Source organism: Emydura macquarii, unplaced genomic scaffold, assembly GCF_026122565.2.
Source record: "Emydura macquarii macquarii isolate MOO-44397 ecotype Brisbane River unplaced genomic scaffold, CSIRO-AGI_Emac_v2 contig_1477, whole genome shotgun sequence".
Taxonomy (NCBI): Eukaryota; Metazoa; Chordata; order Testudines; family Chelidae; genus Emydura; species Emydura macquarii.
Window position 1 is genome coordinate 7,064,991 of NW_027131614.1, and position 20,010 is coordinate 7,085,000.

The 20,010-nt window shown below is 39.4% G+C and overlaps 1 protein-coding gene across 1 annotated transcript in view; it reads right to left on the reverse strand.

The window, feature by feature from the left end:
• Positions 1-20,010, reverse strand: part of ZFHX4 (zinc finger homeobox 4) — a 165,280-nt gene that overhangs the window by 117,520 nt on the left and 27,750 nt on the right. Inside the window, exon 3 of the mRNA XM_067553588.1 lies at positions 19,733-20,010. This exon is cut by the window's right edge and continues 225 nt beyond it. Coding sequence (XP_067409689.1) covers positions 19,733-20,010 — 278 coding nt within the window. The remainder of the gene's footprint in view (positions 1-19,732) is intronic.

Sequence of the window (20,010 nt, forward strand, 5' to 3'; positions counted from 1 at the left end):
CATATCTGCATTTCACAATATACATTAAAAAGAATCAATAACATACGAAGGTATACTATGAACCGGGTAAACAGCTCTATAAAAGAGTGCACTACATGGCCTTAGTTTTCAGCCATGCCTCAGCTTTGCTGCCTTTTATGAAAGAATAATTTGTGCATGCAGAAATTGCATCCACTCTTTTTACACCAGCAAAATGACTTTCTCGTACAAATATTTGCAGATGGGTAGCTGTCTACTTATTTGTGTTCCTAAAGCTAAGTAGCTAAAAGTTATCCAACTGCAACTATTTGCACCATTAGTTCAATGATGATGCAAAAAATGTGAATGCACCCACCAAAAGAGGCCACTGTTTGCATAAATGAGTCTAAATTTTCAACCGAACTGAGTCACAATTGCCATGTTAACAATATAGAAGCAATCCTAGGGACAGGTACTAATGCAAACTGAGTTACATGGGCAGAACCCTGTGCCCTTGCAGTTGTGAATGCTAAATTGGGGTCTTAATTTTTGTAACTTCTTGACAGTCTTATGCTTCAATTTTCACTCTTAACATTTCATTGTAGTCTAACTTTTTTATTTTTTAGTGTCCTCTTTTTAAAAGTATCAAAAACTATTTGGCTTGGAGATGTTATAAATTGTGCTTGCTTAAGCCATACAATTTAAGCATACTAGATTCAAAGAAGGTACCTCAAAGCAAAAAAGGAGGAGGAATGCAAGAAAAAACAAGACTAATACATTAAATGGAATGAGGCAAGAGCTTACTCAGACTAGGCAGGTAGTCAGGAGTGGGTGGGTAAAGTTTTGTGGCCTGCATTGTGCAAGAGGTCAGATTAGATGATCATGATGGTCCCTTCTGACCTCAAAGTCTATGAGTCTTCAAAAAATGAAACTTCTAACCCTACTGAAGTTAACAGAAACAAAAATAAACTACAGCTATAAAATGCAAAATGGAAATTATGAGTACCTGGAAATATGAAAAGTAAATACCTAAAAATATAAAGAACAAATAACAAAGAATTATTTCAATGTATAAGAAGCAGGAATCTTGCTAGAGATTTGATGAGCCTGCTAGATCACCAGGGAACAAACTAGCATATTGAAGAAAGAGACAAGTCTGGATGGTATACAACATCCAAGAGTTCTGATGGAACTGCAGAGTGAAGTGGCTGAGCTGTAACAAAAATAGGCAATCTCATTAAAATCTCATACAAAAATTGGACAGTTGGAAGTGGTGTGCTTATTGAAAAAGAAGGAGGGAGTGGAAAGAAGAAATACTCAAAATTATAGATTGGCAATTTGCAATGCTTTACTTCAATACCAGATACACTGGATGAAACAATAATCAGAAACAGAATTATCAAAACACATAGCTGAACACGGTAGTATATGTACAGACCAGCACTGCTTACACAGAAGAAAATCATGCCTCTGTAATCCACTAGAATTCTTTGAGCATGTCAGCAAAATAGTAGATAAAGGAAAACCAGGTGAAAATTTATTTGCACTTTCAAAAAGTCTTTGGCAAAGTTTTTCACAAGAGGCTATTAGGGAGTTGTGGAGTAAGAGGTGACATACGGTCATGGATTAGAAACTGGCTGAGACAAAACAAAAGTAGGAATAAATGGTCCATTTACAACATGACAGAAGCTTAATAGTTGAGTACCTAAAATTCCATGCTAGGATAGATGTGTTTATTAATGTTCTTGCAGAGGACACAAAATAATGTGTTAGTCAAGACCAGATAAGGAACAAATCAGGAACTTTGGAAAGAAGCTGAATGGGAAGCACAATGGCAGATAAAATTCCCTGTTGACAAATGCAAGGTAATACATAGTGGAAAGAGCAATTTGAACTGCTCATACTCATTACTGGGTTCTAAATTAACTATAATTACTCCAGATGACGTGGGCTTCATAGTGGACAGAAAAAAAGAGAGTTACAGTGGAAGGCAAAATTAAGATGTGCAACTCAATATGCAGTTGTATTAAAAAAGCCAATAATATTTTAGGATGTATAAGGGATAGAATAGGAAAATACTACTGATATTATTGTAATGTCTTCATATACATTAATAGCGCACCTGCACCCAGAATAGCATGTTTAATCCTCATCACCCTATTTCAGGAAGGATTTAGCACAAGCAGTAGCACTTCAGAGATGGGTGATTAAAGTTATTAAAAAATGGAAAAATTTCCATAAGAAAGAACTCTGAAAAGACTGGGACTGTTAGTTTGTGGAAGAGATAAATAAACAGGGATATAATGATATTACAAAATAATGAATAGTGTAGATAGTGGAAAGAGAATCACCTGTTCTTCCTTTCTTCATAATGTAAGAACACTGAAATGATTGACATGTTTAGGCAATGCATTTAAGACTATTAAAAGGAAATTTTATAATTTGTCATAATTAACTGGTGGAATTCATCACCACTGGATATCATTGAGACCATGGGGTTGTGGCATTCACAAACAAATTAGACATTCATATAGATAAGAACATACAGAGTTATATAAACTCAGATTTTAAAATGTCATAGTGGGTGTACACTGTCATGCATTAGGGAACAAGCCAACTTAAACCTGAATGGGAATAAGTAGAAACTTCCCTTATGGGCAGGTTATTCCATACTTGTACACTATGGGACTTCTTGCACTTTCCTTAGAAGCATCTGGTATTGACTAATGTAGCTTCAGGATACTGGACTGGATGGACCAGTGACTACAGAAAGGATGTGGACAAATTGGAAAAAGTCCAGCGGAGGGCAATAATAATGATTAGGGGGCTGGAGCACGACTTCTAAGGAGAGGCTTACTTAGGCTTGTTTAGTCTGACCTCCTGAGGTCCCTTCCAACCCTAATCTTCTATGATTCTATATCACTTGACAATTATTATGTATCAGGCTTGTTAGTTCTTTGATCCTGGCTCTAAGTAGCTTTCACCCCATGCTATGGACTACTGCCCTGATGGGGACATTCTTAACTGACCTTATAAAATGCTTAATATTTGGTCTGTGGCACTTACAAGGTTTAGTGACTTTGTCCATCATTATATCCATCATTGGGGCATTGTTAATGAACATGGCCTGAAAAAGTGTATTTGAAGCAAATATGGATCAAAATTATACTGCATAGTCAGGAAATTGCCTGCTTATCATGATCATAACCAATTTTCTCCAACCCTGGCTTGTTATTTAGGTCTCATTGAGATATACAAATCATGCTAAGTTTCAATTTTTTAGTTTTAGCACTTTTGTAGCTCTCAGAGCACAAGATTTCTGATCAGAGCACGTGAGGGAATTCTTCTCCTCCCCCCTTCAGGTAATTCAAACAGCTCCTCCAAAACAGAGAAAGGGGAGAATCTCCTTTGGAGTCAGACCAAGCACTGAAAATTTTAGTCCCAGAAGAGTATTTTTTAAAAAGTAACGAGAAACTGAAAAAGGGAAATAAGAATGAAAATTGGAACCCTGCCTTTATTCTAGTAGATGCTACTGCCACTTCCTACATTATACACGTATGTGTATAGTACTGTAGCAGGACAGTCATACCATCGGTAGCGTGTATATACAAACACACATAGTTGTAAATTCAGTGAATGCCAAGGCACTTTTAGAAGCCCACACCTACCTACATCTTCACCCCTGCTCCTCTGCCCCAGGTATGAGAAATTCATTCTGCAACAGGCCTGATTGTCTCCATGCAGTGAGACCCTGTTCCTTCCCAACTCTCCTCTTGGACAATGTCTAGCTTACTACGGTTCTCTGGGGTGGGAGATCTCAGGACCCTATCTCCACGTCCCTTATCTCAGCAACAGCCACTCTAGCAGATTTACATACAGAGAGAATGGAGTAGTATTAATTAGCTCTACTTCCACGAGGCTCATCAGGAACAGCAAATGGATTAGGAAGTGACTCTCTACTCTCAACTCAGCCTTGCAGGAAGTCAGCCATCTCCCTTTCCCAAAAGGGCCACACTCTACCTTCCCAGCCCACTGAGTTTTGATTGAGCTCGCCCGCTAGTGCTGTTAGGGTAACCGGCAGGTCAGAGGACAAAAAGGGAGAGTAATTTAATTCCTTTTGAGAAGGCAGACAATAGCCTCATGAGACAGAGAGAAAGCTCAAGCTTTCTCTGCAAGGCCCAAAAGCTGAGGATGTTGGGATAAAGGTTTGAACACCACACCGTGATTTCAATGTTTTCTATTAGATTACCAAACTCACTTACCAAACTCCTTTCACCATCACCACCAAAATAATAAGTGCTACTAACATTTAACACATTAACAGGCTTTTCATCTGTAGACTGTAAAGCGCTTTACAAAGATAAAGAAGTTTTACCACCTCATTTTTACAGAGCAGTTGACTGAAACAAAGGGAGGTTAAATCAGCTGCCCAAAGTCACACAGCAAGTCAGGGGAGGATTCATGGGACAAAAACAGCCTATTCTTCTGGATCCTAGTTCTGCATTCAAACCCCCTAGGCCACAGCTAACTTTATAAAGCCAGTAGAACTACTGTAGAATAACAAACCCACTCTGAGAAAAAAACCTCACTGTATTATGGACTCAGAGAGCCCATGATTCCTGGAGAAACTGTTACTGATGGGACACCAGTGGAACAGGGAACATGGGGAGTTAGGCTGGAAACAGCACAGACACATGGACAGAGCAGTGCACAGGGTGTAATAAAGCTCCACTTGTTCAACCTGACCTGCCATCAGCTTCACTCTTTGCGGATGAAACATGGTGGCCGCATCTGAGCTGCAAGTTCTCTGAAGTGCAGCATTTGATAGTGAGAGCCATGGAACTCAATCTGAAGTCCCCTGGCACCGTGGATTTTGCAGATCCAAACCTAGCCCAGAGATGGAGCTGGTGGAAGGAGGAGTTTGAGCTGTACGCACACCTGGCCATGCAGAAGGAAGACAACAGCAAGAAAGTAAAAATATCTTGTTCCCCAGTCAGGTAAAATAATAGAGAGATCTGCACCCAACTGAAGTTCACCACTGCCTCATACTTCACAGCAGTCCTAGGAGCCCTGGGGATCTGTTTCTCCCCAAAGCAGAAAAAACTGTGAACCGACACAAGTTCTTCACTAGAGACCAATCTGAAGGGGAGGGGATAGACCCCTACATACAGCCTTACACACAATGGCTACTACATGCAATTTTAGGGACTTGACAGAATCCTTAATTTGGGACAGGATAGCCTGTGGCACTTGGAATGCTTAGACACAGGTATGCAGGAGAAGCCTCATAAAAAGCCTCATTAAAGCCCTTTGAGGCACAACACCCCCTGAAATACATGCAGTGAGACAAAGCAAAGAAGAACAGGTACCTAGGGTTCCATATCCCACAGTGAGATGCATTTACTGAATGAGGCAGCATAAGTGGGTAGAGGAAAACTGCCCTGCACTAAGGCAGCCTTGCAAGGAATGCAGCAAGTTGAACCATTTTAACAGTGTGTGCAAGAGCAGAGGAAAGTCTCAGAAAGATCCAAACATGTACAAGAGGAGGATGGCACATCAGACAGTGGTGATGATGTCCCAACTCTCTCCTTGAGTCTGACAGTGTATCAGGTTCAAGCTGTCAGGAGAAAAAAGCAACAAAGGACAACATCAACCTCCGTGCATGCAACAGTTAACAGGGAACTACCCTGTGTAATTTCAGCTAGATAATGGGATCTCCTGCAATGTGATTCCTCAAGGTAAACTGGACTTGAACATACCCTTTCCAAAAGGAGTGGATGCAATGTAAAAAGGTACGATGAGAGCATTATTCTCACCCTGTAGGAAAATGTGACCTCACAGTAGTGGACTGAAAAAACAACAGTGGTGGTGGACAGTTTGTGGTGGTGGACAGTAAGACCCTACAGCCACAGCCATACAAGCCCTGGATCTAATCAGGGTGCAGTGTCAGAATTTTATAGCTGCAATGCAAGAAGCAAAAGGGGAAGTCCTGTGGACAATGAAGGCAATTTAAAGCTTATGAGAATGTTTTCAAAGGTGACGGGTGCCTTGAAGGAAAGCTGCAACTAGACCCCACAGTACAACCTGTGTGCTTACCACAAAGGAAAATTCCAGTGGCATTATGTAATCCAGTATGCAAGGAACTTGAAAGTAGGCAGAGCAGGGATATCATAGCACCTATAGAGGCCAGTTCAGCCTGGGTAAGTAGCATACCCAGCATAGTGGTGGTAAAGAAACCATCAGGCAAATTATCCATCTGCATAGACCCAAAACCACGGAACTGGGAACTGAAAAGATCCCATTATCCACTGCCCACAATTGATGATGTCTTGGCAGAACTTAAAGCCAGAATCTTTATGGACTGTGATGTGAGGAACATAAGCCTGGGTAAAGAGTCCAGCTTGCTGACAATCTTGGCAACACCCTTTGGTCTCTGCAGATGGCTGCACAGGCCGATAGGCATAAGCCCAGCACCAGACATGTTCCAGAGATGACTCACCCACGCAAATGATATCCTTATTCTAAGTGAAGGGAGCAATGATGCAGAAGCTGAATGAGACCATGACGGAAAATGACAAGCTAATCTACAGCATGCCTGAGTCAAGAACATAAAACTCAACCCAGCAAAAATTCGACTCACATAGTGTGAGATGATATACATTGGATATATGCTCTTAGCAAAGAGACTGAATGAAAATCCCAACAAGATCAAGGCAGTCAGAGACATACCAATTCCAGTGGAGACTTCATAGGAATGATAAATTTTCTGTCAAAGTTCTGTCCACACCAGACTGCAGTAGCAGAACCCATATGTCAGCTCAGGATGCAGGATGTTGAGTGGACCTGGGCAGGCCTCCAACAGCAAGCATTTGATATGCTGAAGCAAATGATAAAGGATGCCTCTGTCCTGCAGTGCGACCAGTCAGGAGAGCCATTGAGGCTCCAGTGTGATGCACTGGACAAAGGATTGGGTGTAGCTCTTTTGCAGGAGCAGCCAATTGCTTATGCCAGGAGAGCTCTGTTTGAGTGTATCTTGGTTCAGTCTAATAGAAAAAAGAGCTTCTGGATGCAGTATTTGGAGTGGAGTGATTCCATCAGTACAGCTATAGCCACCCAGAAATAGAGAAATAAGATCACAAACCCCTAGAGATAATCATCACAAATGCTCTAAAGAGATTGTAGCGCATGTTGATGTATCTCCAGGGGGATGAGATAGAGATCTGATATTGTCCAGGAAGATCATTGGTGTTAGCCGACACCTTGAGCGGAGCATATATAACTAGCATCAGTGAGCTGGGGGAAGGGGATCAGGACGCTGATTCCATTAACATGCTGCACTGTCTCCCTGTTTCAACAGCAAAGCTGATGAAAATCAAAGAAGCTATGGAAAAGGACATCCAACTAAAAGCAGTCAAGAGAGTGACACTAGCAGGGTGGCCAGAAGACAAAAGCCAAGTACTGGTAGGAGCAGAAACATATTTTCAAATTAAAGATGAGCTGAGTGGATGGAATCCTATTTAGAGCACAGAGACCTGTTGTCCCCTGCTTCTTATGTACAGATGTCATCCAAAAAAAAAAAAAAATACATGCCTCACATTGAGGCACTGACAGCTGCTTTAGATAGGTTCAATAGTGTGTGTATTAGATGGGAATGAATACACAACTTTGCTCTTTGATAGGAGGACATTGCACTTGTCAGTTGTGTAATAACCGCCAGCAGAAAAAGATTTACCACATGAACTGCCCACCCCATCACAGGAAAAAATGTGATAAACTTATTTACCTTCAAGGAAAAGCAGTAGTTGATTACAATGCACTACTATTAAAATTGTTGGTAATTTGATAGCCTCCCTGCTACAAGAAGCAAATTGGTAATTGGCAAACTGAAGTCCCACTTTGCGAGGCATGGCATTCTAGACACGGACAATGGATGCCAATTTGCCTCAGAAGAATTCAAGGAATTTGCACAATACCTTCTTCCTGGCATACCCACAGAGTAACGGTAAGGTGGAATCAGCTGTGAAAACAGCTAAGACACTATTTACACAAGACTGTGTCTTTTGATTCAGACATTTCATTAGCATTTTTGGCACACAGCAATACCCCATCACAGGGCTACTAAAACAGTCCTGCACAGGTACTGATGAGACAAAGGACCAAAACCCTCATACCAATGAGGGAAGATCTATTGCAGCCAGAAGGAAGGGGACACTGCCAAGATGGCCAACAATCAGAGAAAGCAGACACTAGAGTACAACATGTCAATCAAAAACCTATGGGCCCTGGAGAAAGGCACTCCTGTGACGATCAAGCCATTGGAGAGACAGCAAAAGTAGTCAGCTAAAGGGGTCATGAAGGGCACCAGGGCACCCAGGTTAAATGAAGTGACTATATATGAGGGACTAGTAATCCAAAGGACCAGGAGACATTTACAAGCCAACTGACAAACACGCAAAGAAAGCCTACGGCGATCATCACAGAACAGAGAAACAGAGAGCCATCTGGACGCCAACCTCACAAGAAAGGTGAAGACTCCACAAAAAGTAAGATTACTAGACTCAGATACAGATGACAGGGAGACAGACATAGACCATTCCCAGTGTAGCTACCTGTTTAGGAAAACAAACTATCCCAATGACTTTCTCTAACTAGGTAAGTCGGTGATAAAGATAAGACTCCCTCTTGATTATGTGCTAGCAATCTCTGACCAAAAAGACATGGGGTGGAGTCTGGCATCAATTAATGTTTATATTAAAATGTTAAAACAGAAAATATTAAAACAGAGAAGATGTATCATGATCAGTGGAACAGAAATCAGAGGGCCTGTTCTGTGAGGGACTGCTATTGATGTGACACTAGGGGAACAGAGAACCCAGGGAGTTAGGCTGGAAGCAACTCAGCCACAAGGACAGAGCAGTCCACAGAGTTTAATAAAGTTCAACTTGTTCTACTTAACCTGCATTCAGTTTCACTCTTTGCAAATGAAACATTCACACTTGCAAGTGACAAAGAATTTCCCCCAAAATGCTAAATCTCACTTGTTTAAAGGCAGAAGTCTCACAATTCATGAGAGTTTTTTAAACTGATTAAGCTCTTAAATTCCACATGTAAGGCAAACTCAAGCATTGTAAAGTTAGTTATAATATTTACTCTAAGAACAGTCATACTGGGTCAGACAATGGTCCATCTAGCACAGTGTCCTGTCATCTGCTAGTGCCAGATGCTTCAGAGGAAATGAACAGAATAGGGCAAATTCGAGTGATCCATCCTGTCATTCACTCCCAGCTTCTGGCAGTTGGAGGTTTAGAGACACCCAGAGCATAAGGTTGGATTCCTGACCATCTTGGCTAATAGCCATTGATGGACCTATCCTCCATGAACTAATCTAATTCTTTTTTGAACCCGCTTATGCCTTTGCCATTCACAACATCCCCTGGCAATGAGCTCCACTGGTTGACTGTGTTGTGTGAAGTACTTCCTTTTGATTGTTTAAACCTGCTGTCTATTAATTTCATGAGGTGACCCCTCGCTAGTGTCTTATATGAAGGGGTAAATAATTCATTATTCACTTTCTCCGCACAATTCTCGATTTATAGATCTCTATTATAAACCACCCTTAGTTATCTCTTTTCTAAGCTGAACAGTCCCAATGTTTTTATTCTTTCCTCTGCTACAGGAAATGGCAGTGGAACAGAAGGACATCCACAATGGGCCCAATCATTATTGCCTATGTCCCTCCACAACCCCCTCCCCAAGGCAAACAACACACTGATGCAGAGGTCCTGTACATTAGGTGCAGAGCTGTCTTCATAGGAGCACCCAGGACAGAAGCAGTTCCAAGGCAGCTCAAAGGCAGATAGAGCCTAAGAAGAAATGGGGCTAAGGCTAGAGGCAATAAGGACAGAGCAAACATGGGATGATCTATAAGGGCCAAATGAAGCAGGAGAATAACTCAGAGAACTTTCAGGTGGCATTGGCCTGTGGTGGGTGGCTATATTAGCACTTGACGAGCAAGCTGTACATGGCTGAATCTATCCTGATACCTCCATAGATCCATACAGGAGTGATTTTGTGTCCGTTCAGTGACTATGTATCTATAAGCCTCTAACATGGTGAAATCATTTTAAAATGCTTTTGTGGTAGGTGGATTCAAGCATGTGAGCGCTGATTCTACATGAGCCAGTTCAAAAATATCCATCTGGGATCCTGACTTCCTCTTGGGTCAAAGACTTTGAATCATGGATGTACCTGGGCAAATGTGGACATACAGCTTTCACACACCCTTGCTGTTTGGCCTTTTGTTTTTGGTCACAGTTTCAGTCTCCCTCATTTCCAGTCCTTTATTAGCTGTGCTTAACTGCAAGTGTCAAAGGGTGCTTACAAAACTGTAACGGCAAATCCTCCTCTCCACAATACTTAAGGATGTACCTCTCAGAAGCAGAGCAACCCTTTCCCATGCTCCCATCACAGCAGGCCTGAGGGGTTCGAATAGTGAGATCTTCCTTAGGGCTTATCTTCATTACAGTGCTAAATCAGCACCGCAGCCATCAATGCAGCAGCATCGATTTAGCGGGTCTGGTTAAGACACGCTCAGTTGATGAGAAAGCGCTCTCCCGTCGACTCCTGTAATCCACTGAAATGAGAGACGGAAGATGGGAGAGCGTCTCCCTTTGACAAAGCATAGTGAAGACAGCGCAGCAAGTGGATGTAAGGTACGTCGACTTAAGTTATGTTACTTATGTAACAGAACTAGCGTACCGTACACTGAATGAGCAATGTAGTGAAAACAAGCTCTCAGACTTAGTTCTCAATCTGCTAACAGTAGAACCATCAAGCGACTGGTAGTTCAGAGAGTACTTTCTTCATTAGCAAACTTGGTATGTATTGCCCATGTCTACTTGGTACAAGCACTACTCCTGAATTTAAACATAGGGACTACCAGATCATACCAGTAGTATCTGACTTAGTATGTGAACTTGGGCAAGTTGAAACTTTTCAGTATTCCATGTAGAAAATGCACATACAACACTTTCCTACCTTTGTAAAGCATTTTGGAGATCCTGGGATTAAGAATACTAAGGGCCTGATCCACAGCCCAGTGAAATCAATAGCCTCATTACCCTCATTACCCTTAAACAGCTTTGAAGCAGGACCTGTAAATACAGAGTACTACAGCAGATGCTTGGTGGCCTTTGTTACAGTTAAGGTTTCAGAACAATTTCAGGTATAACCCTGTGTTTAGACATGATCAGCACTTTCTGAAACAGCCATCTTTTGAGCTGCATCTGCCTGATGATTAATTTTTTCCCAGAAAGTTTGGGCACAAACCATCCCTGAGCTCCAGTAAAAGCAGAGGGAAGGAGCAGCCACACTACCCCAAAGGATGGGGCAGTGTATTCTTCTCCCCACACTCAGCTCAGAGAGCAGTTAGCATATATTCCTGGGATAGCTTTCAGGGAAGCACAAGAATTAAAACTGGGACAGCCCATTAGATGGAGATTACTGTAGGAAAGGAGAAAACCTAACACACCCTCCCCTCCAAACCTGGGGCACTTGCCTATGGGCCAATCACAGTGCAATCCTTACAAGCTTTAATTGTATTAAGAACAAAACTTGATCATATTCAAATACAACAATTTCAAACAGAGAAAGGACAGCTCTTTAATCAGAATAGTTTAGCCAATATGCTAGGTCAAATATTCGTTCTTGAAACAAGATAAGTATATAATCAGTTATGGTTCCCCACAAGCAATACATCATTTGGCAGGGAGAATAGAATTGCTCACGCTTTTTCCACCTGATTTTAAAAAATGGTTTTTCTCTGTTTGCTTGTTTTTATTGTGGCTGTGGCAGGATGCCTTAGGCTTGGGAATTTGCTCACTTCATCATCCTGGGACTACCTTTGCTCCATTTTTGACTCCTTCAATGCCCCCTGCCTCTAAAAGCTAGAGATTATCTTAATACCTTACCTCCCACAGGGAGGGTAGCGCATGAAGCTTCCCCTGAGGCCATCTTAGATGATGCTCTATGTATCTGTGTGTTGTAAAACAGCAAGGCTGGTTCTAGCCCTCTGGAGACCAACTGGGTCATTTCCATGACATGCTTGTTCTTGGCAGTCCACAAAGGCAAGGTCCCAAAGTTCTTACTGAGCCTACGCTTTCTTTATATATTAGCATGGAAACCTACCTCTGCACCACTGAGTCATTCTGTACTGTTTCACTGTGTGAAGTCTCTTGTTCTACGAGACATTCTATATCGAGACACAAAAATTACAAGCTGCCGGCTCAAACAACATTAATGGAAAACTTAGATGAAGTTCACATATTTACTGTACTATCCAGAATTACTATTTTATAACCATTCATTTACACTTAGGGGCTTCTCCTGTAAAAGGCCCATCATCTCCTCCAAGGTGCTAAATTGAATAGAGGTGGGGCGGCTGAGGACTTGGAGCATCAGGCTCTCTGACAGTCTTACTGACAAAAACTAAGAACTATTGTGCTTTTATGGGCAAAAATAAAATATGTAAAAATGACCAGAATAATTATCTAGACAGTTACACGCGCACACAAACACACACACACACACACACACACACACACACAGTCAGTCCTGCACATTTTTAGAAATCTCAGGACTTAATCCTAATAGACACAATAGTCTCCCCATCCTGGCACTTACTCCCCATCATTACTCCCATCCTGGCACCTAAACAGTAGATAAATGAATGTCTGGGTAGGGAAGGGGTGCTGAGGTTGGGGAGAGATGTGCACTCCCAAACAACAGGCAACTATCCCCAACTCTAGACCGCAGACTGACAGTAAGACACTAGTACACGTGCAGAAGATTTCGTCATATTAGATCTCCCCCCGCATTCTCCAGTTTTTTAGTGTTAGCTGTTAAAATAGGGTAAAATGTGGGAGATGGTCCCTAGGATTTGGTAAATAGTAATTACCATATGTTAACAAAGCCACCTGTGAGGCTAACATGAATCAAAACAAAAAAGTAGTTAAACGTGACAAAAAAGGTGACAAAATGTGACCAAAAAAAAAAAAAAAGCCATCTTGTGTCACCCACATAGAGTAAGTGGGGTTGATTCCTTTCACATTGCCTTTTCCATCTCTAACATACCCCTTATGCGGAGCAGGAAATGTGGGTGAGTAGCCAATGCTTCAATGGGCAGCCACCTTCACAATGGAATTGGTGCCTAAGTGGCCTAGTACAAGTTGTGTTCAAGGCGTAGCCTTGAAAGCTTGAGCTCAGCTGGAGTTTCGCAGGAAGTGCAGAGAACGCACCAAGCAATTTCTGCTTTACTGAAAACTGAACACTGTACTGATGTGATTTTGAGAGGGCACTCTGGGCACATCTGAAAATCACACAACATACATACACATACTGAAAATATATATATATATGAATTAGAAACAATAGATTCATGTGCAGGACTAAATTTCTTTTTCATTAACTAAAAGCAAAAAAGTGATTTTAAATTAGTATTTAGCTAATTACCAACTTGGTTATTTTAATCAATGCACTTATCTATTAAGTACATACAGCATGCATACATATATTAGTCTACTACACAAAATATTTTTTCAACATTTATTTTTTCTTTGTACATGCAAGTACAATACTTTGAATTACAATTACTTTAAAAAAAAACTAGCTACAGGAATTAAATTTCATATGGCATTTGAACCCTGGTATGAACGTAAATCTGAAACTCATATAAAAAGCAAAATATTTTCCATAGTGAGGGTTGTGTTTAGCAACAGAAAAGAATAAACTTTTATCTCTTAAAACAGTTTTCTTCACCTAAACAAATGACTAGAATAAGATTAAGCAAAACATGTTTTGGCTCCTCAGATGTACAGACCTTCCAATTTCCTTTTGCGCAATGATTTTTATGCAAATAAATGCCGCACAGTCTCCTGACCTCTTTTACCATCATACCGGGACAATGACAGTTCAATAATTGGAACTGCACATATCTTAGATGTTTGATTTTAAATTACAAAGTTGATGCAGGTCTATTGAAATGAAAATAATGTGACTTTGTGTTAATTCCAAACTGATGAAAGTATCATTTCATGCCAAACAGAATAAAACAAACTAAGTGATCGAGGTTGTTGGCCCATTTTAAGTCCCCCCCTCCCCAGCATTTCATAACCCCCATCCCAATCTCTCAGTTTTTAATTTATAAGACTGATGCCTTCATCCATAACAAGGATAATGAGAAAACCCAAGCAATGTTCCTTGGGGGACTGTTATGCTAAAAGTTACCTAAGGACTATATCCCATTTTTGCCTCCTTGCTCGTGATAGAGACAAGCAATGCATTCAGTATCGCTGGCTGATTTAAAATCCTAATATGCAAACAGTATTATGGAATCCAGACAGACTATTCTGCTTCACTGATGACAGATGCAGAGGAAAGCTAGAATAATTAAGCTTTTGACTTTGAACCAGAAGAGAAGTGGACATTTTGCTCTAAAAAAGCAGAGAAGTACAAATCCAGCTGAAGAACAGGTGCTGCATGGTATTTGCATTTCCTGCAGAGGATGCTAGCTAGCAAGACCACTCAGCTGACCATGAAAATTCTTGGCCCTAAGTGACCCAAAAATAGACCATAAATCCATCCTATAAAATATAGTAAAAGCCCCATTTGTTCTCCATACTTTCAATATGTGATGTTCTACATTTCTGATTATCTCATTTTATTGGATTCTTTGGAAACCTGTTTATGCTCTTTCGTGAACAAAACAAAGGCTCATTGTGAACTCTTTTAAATAAATTGGAAGGTCAAAGGAAAGGTCTTTAAGACTGTTATATGCAAGCAATGATTTTTTGTGTAATACTGTGATGCATTTCTGCGAAGGGGCTGGAGTTTTAGTTAATTACACAGTTAACATATGATAGTTCTGCGTTAGCAGTATAAGAAATTACTATTGAATTGCATATATTTTGACAACTAGATATAAATACTTTTATTCAATCTTTATTGATTATCTTAACTAAAACAGAGAAGGCCAGATACTCAGCTGGTATAAGTGAGCTGCACTGATTTACACCAGCTGAGAGTCTGACCCCTCGTTTATTAGGGGAGTCTCTTATACATAATCTGTATACCCTGTCAACTTAGTTTCATTACAATTTATGGTATCTTTATAATAAAAAATAACATAATTAAAAGATCTTCCTTTCATTGTTCTGAGAGTGAAAGGAGAATTATGCAGATCCACCAAAACATAGTTAAGGAATAAAAGGGACAATTAGTTCACACTACCTGTGCTTCTGCATCTTCGGCAGTGAAAACAAGACTTTTTCAAAGACAGTTTTGACTGATTTTTTTTAATGGATTCAAAGCAAAGCTTTATGGTAAAAAAATGAACACAGCTTTGTTTGTTTCCTCAGTTATCATTAGCAATAGACATAAAGGTATTCTGTTTTTGAGCCCACATGGAAAGATCATCAACACTTTCTGCTTCTGGGTCCATTGCCAAAATACCATATCCCACATGCCTTCTACCTTAAAACATAAAAGAAAAGGTGTTGTTCTGGTCAAATAAAGGAATAATTTTTACTAGCATACGTCTAATGTTAAAGCTGCCTAAATCCTGCCAAAGACATTAAAACACCATCTGTAAAACAGATTTTCATTAAATTGATCAGTTTAAAGTTAAGCAGCTAGGCAGATGATGCTTTTGAGCTAACCTTTAACCTTTAACCTTCTTAAACTGGAATTAGGTCACTCTCTACCTCTCGTGTTCTGAAACAGCAAGGGTATTACCCGAAAGAAAAGTGATCTATTCAAACTGAACTGACAATCATAGCATTAATAGTGTTATAAATCAATATTTTGTCAATAAAGAGAAAAGCAAAGTCGTTTCCACACAGCTGAGTATTTGTCTGCTAACTGCTGCTTGTCAAGTTCCCTTAAACTCTAAACAACTGTACATGTAACATATGGGAAGTAAATATGCCATAAAATACATTTCCCTAAGAATATATTACCCAGTAATTAAATCACAGACGATTTTGGAAGACTAATTTTAGTATTTTCCTCTGCAATTACAAAATCATCAGACTAGTTCTAGACTATGTTTGCTAACATCTCAATTAATTAGCATTCCTCATCCACCAATACAACAGGGCAACTAATTTTATTGCTTAGATATTAAAATTACTTCAAAACTACTTTTTGTATGCCAAGTATGATGTATGCAGTACATCGCAAGATATCTTACAGAGATACAAAATGGCTTCCTGAGAGCTGTTATAATTATAGTTATGTTGCATCAACAATGACCATTGTGCTACCTCAGCTTTCTAAATCTGCAGAACTCTTACTCCTGCAGAATGGAAATACACTTTGTTCCTATACAATCTTCTTCTATTTCCTTATAAAGTTATTGAATACTTCTTGATGGATACAGCAAAGAATTCACAAGTCTTCTGTGGTTTAATCTTCTAATACCAAGCTTCAAAATTCCAAATGTAAGTCTTTTAGGATTTCATTTAGCCCAAGCTGAGCTCATTCAAGGCAAAATTCTTTTTATTTTAGTTCCTAGAAGTCACATTACTAACACCACTTGAACACTGTGATGCTAGAAGGAGTGTTTTGGGTATTTTTGTGGGAGGGAGTTAATCACTTTTTTGGGGGAGGGAGGGGGTTTAAAACGGCTAATGGTTTTACTTTGCCACATTTAGAATCTAATTTTAAAAGTGGCTAAAATTATACAGCTTCAGCAGAAAAACTCTGATGTTCCTGGTTGCTTTAAAAGCTATGATGACAAAGATCCATCCTTTTATTCCATCAACAGTTAAGCCCAGAAAGAAAAATCAATCTGTTATGGCAACATTTATCAAAAGAAAACTCACAAGCAAAAACATTTAAGTAAAGATAAGAACTGACTAAAAAAAATTTTTTTAAACCCAAACAGCAAACCTTTGAGGGGCAGGAAAAAACAAAGAAACAAAATCATGGTGCCTTTTTCTATGCTCTCATATGGTTCTAGTGCTAAAGTTTCTTATTATTAAACCATATTCACAGCACCTTAATTTTAAAAGAGTTAGAGATGCTACTTCACTATAAACACAATTCAAGAATATTCTATATCACTCCCAAGGCAAATAGCTATTATTTATACAAATTCATATTTTTTCCTAAGTACTCTAAAAGTTTATCTGATGTACCAAGAGAGAAAAAGTTTAAAACTGCTTGCTTACAATTGTTTATCAGCTACTTCACCTGGAGTTGATTACACTATTAGCTCTGCCAGCTGGTAACTTTACAGGTTTGAAATATATCGTACAATTCTACCCCAAAGCCCGATTGCATACCACAACTCATATGGAATTGAATAGTTGTTTGGGGGATGTTCAAGAGCTGTAGGATCAGGACCATTATGTCCTATTTTAAACCATATGAATCAAGAATGATTTGATCCTTATGGACCTGTTCCAGTATCCCCACGCATTTAAAAATATCTAAGTCAGGCCCCCAAAAATCATGAGACTGGCTTAAAAATAATGAAATTTCTTTTTATTCTTTTTATTGGGTTCTTTTTATTTATTTTCTACTTTTTGAGCTTTTCGAGTTCAAGTTTTCAAAGCTTTTCTCTGCAACCAAGGAGGAGGAGGTAGAAACTTCCTTAAAAACAAAAACAAAAATTCTCACTTCCTCACATGATTCCATGGACTGCGTCTTCAAGAAATACATCAAACGTCAGTAGACTCATGATGCAATCACAAGAACTGGCAAAACTGATATTCTCCCCTCTTGGTGCTTTTGCAACTCCTTGAAGCTCTAACAGTGGATTCTCTCCAGTGCAAAGGATCTGCATAAGGTCCTGAATACCACCACCTTCTCTGCACAGTGGTAAATTTCACCCTTAGTGGCTCGGGTCCAGGCTGTTTTAAAGATTACCACTTTCCTTGTACTTCCCTGAATCAGATATGATCAGCTGAACTGCTCAGATTAACGAACCAAAAGTTGGAAGAGGAGTGGATGGGTGGCAAGGTATTTGCAGTGGAATCTGAAACTCACTCCCTTTTCTTTGTCCTGAAGAGTCTGAATTTGCTGTCCTGAAGGACATGCGGCAAAGCCAAATTTACTTGGCCAGGAATTCTTCAGAGAAGGTGAGTTGCACTTGTGAAGGGAGACAGTGTCAGTTTGAGTGGGTGCTAGCTTTCAGTGGTTAGTTTTGAGCATTGGATCCAAGCTGTGTTTTACAAATCTGCATATATGCCAAGGAATAAAAAATGTAAAGCACGTAAGTGATTTAGAAGTCTAAGTTCCATTTTTAAAAGTGACTTCAGCAATTTGGAACTTCTGAAAATGGAACTGAGGAACTTCTGAAACATTTCCCTGCTAGTTATCAATAGGAGCATGTAAAATTAAATTAATAAGTAGAGTTACCGGAGGATGATATGGACCACTGACATTACATGATAAAAAATGCCAATTCTAAATTTTTATCTGTGTACACTGTATGAAAGAGACAAGGTGGGTGAGGTAATATCAATACCAACTTTTGTTGGTCCAATTAAATATATCACCTCACCCACCTTGTTGTCTCTCTAATATCCTGAGATCGAGATGGCTACCACTATGCTGCATACATTATGCTAATTCAGAACTAACATTTGAACCCTTGGCCAAACTCCAATGAAATATTATTTCTTGCCTAAACTAGAGATCTGCTGAGTTTCTCCTCCATTCTTTGTGTGTGTATAAATTTTCAAAACGACTAGAAAAACAGCATAGGTACCATAATCAGCAGTTGACTCCTGATAGTTTAGTTATCACAAATTTCTAGTATAAATCAATAAGTAACACTTGCAAAATGGATTTTCTAATCACATTTAGGGCTTGTTACAGTGACTAATGGTTTGCAATATTTTCTGAATTTTAATATCCTCTAGACAAAGTTTTTAATAAATTACTAAGTTATTCATGTTGGAAATGAATGTGTTACATTTTGTACACGAAACAAGACAATCAAGTCAGTCCAGTAAACATTCTGCAGAAAATAAGTTACCCAGTAATTAGGGTTTGGAAAAAGTCATGACAAGTTGTGTAATAAAGAGTGTTCATCACTCTGACATATTCATTACATCTGCATAGTTTTTTCCAGTAAAGATAAAAATATATTTCCCATTCTACTAACATATTTATGCACACCACACCCTTTCATGTTTGTGAAAATCATTACTGGCTTGGAAAAGAAGGGCAGACAAAAGAACGACAGTGTTTATGTTTGAATACTCTTGGTAATAATGTGGCGTGTGTATGTGTTTACTGTAAAAACTGATGTAAAATAGTTTGGCTGTGATAGATTATGGTTGCAAACCAATTTCTATGCCCAAAAACCATATCTTTCCCTATACAGGGCATGGAATAGTCATTATTTTCTGTGGCTAAAAAAATGTCTACAATTAAAATGTAGCTGACAAAGGTTGTTTTAATCATAAAAGAGATTTAAAAACCCTGTAGCCAAACATTATGTGGTAATGTTATTTTTGACTTAGGGATTTAGTGATGCATTTTGTGTTCAAATAAAGTGAAAACTAAATGGGGCATAGGGTAAATCTATAAAATTCTCCAGGTATAGTACGTCTTCCCTATACGGTATAATTTTTATTCTTTGATTATAAATGTATTCAAAAATCCTTTAATTTGCTGATTAATCATACTCTGGTTCTGCTAGCATTGAAACAGTTAAATTTCCTCCTCTATTTTGTTGCAACTTAAATTGTTGTCACTGGCTTACCTTGTATAGTTTCAGGGCTGCCTCGTGCCTGTGATTGGTAGTATGTAAGCGCAATTTATCCACACTGTTGGTGTAGTAGTCACAGGCATTACATTTTAGGTGAACTGGGTTGCCAATGGCAATACACTTCAGCCTCCACTCATTAGTTTTGCCCCCTTCTTTAATGTGAGCCACCAGTTGATATTTCTGCATATGTTTGTCAGTCTTGCAGTGGAGCTGGAAGTTGGCTTTGAGCTGAGTGTTGTAGTTACAGAGCTTGCACTGGTAGATGTCTCCAA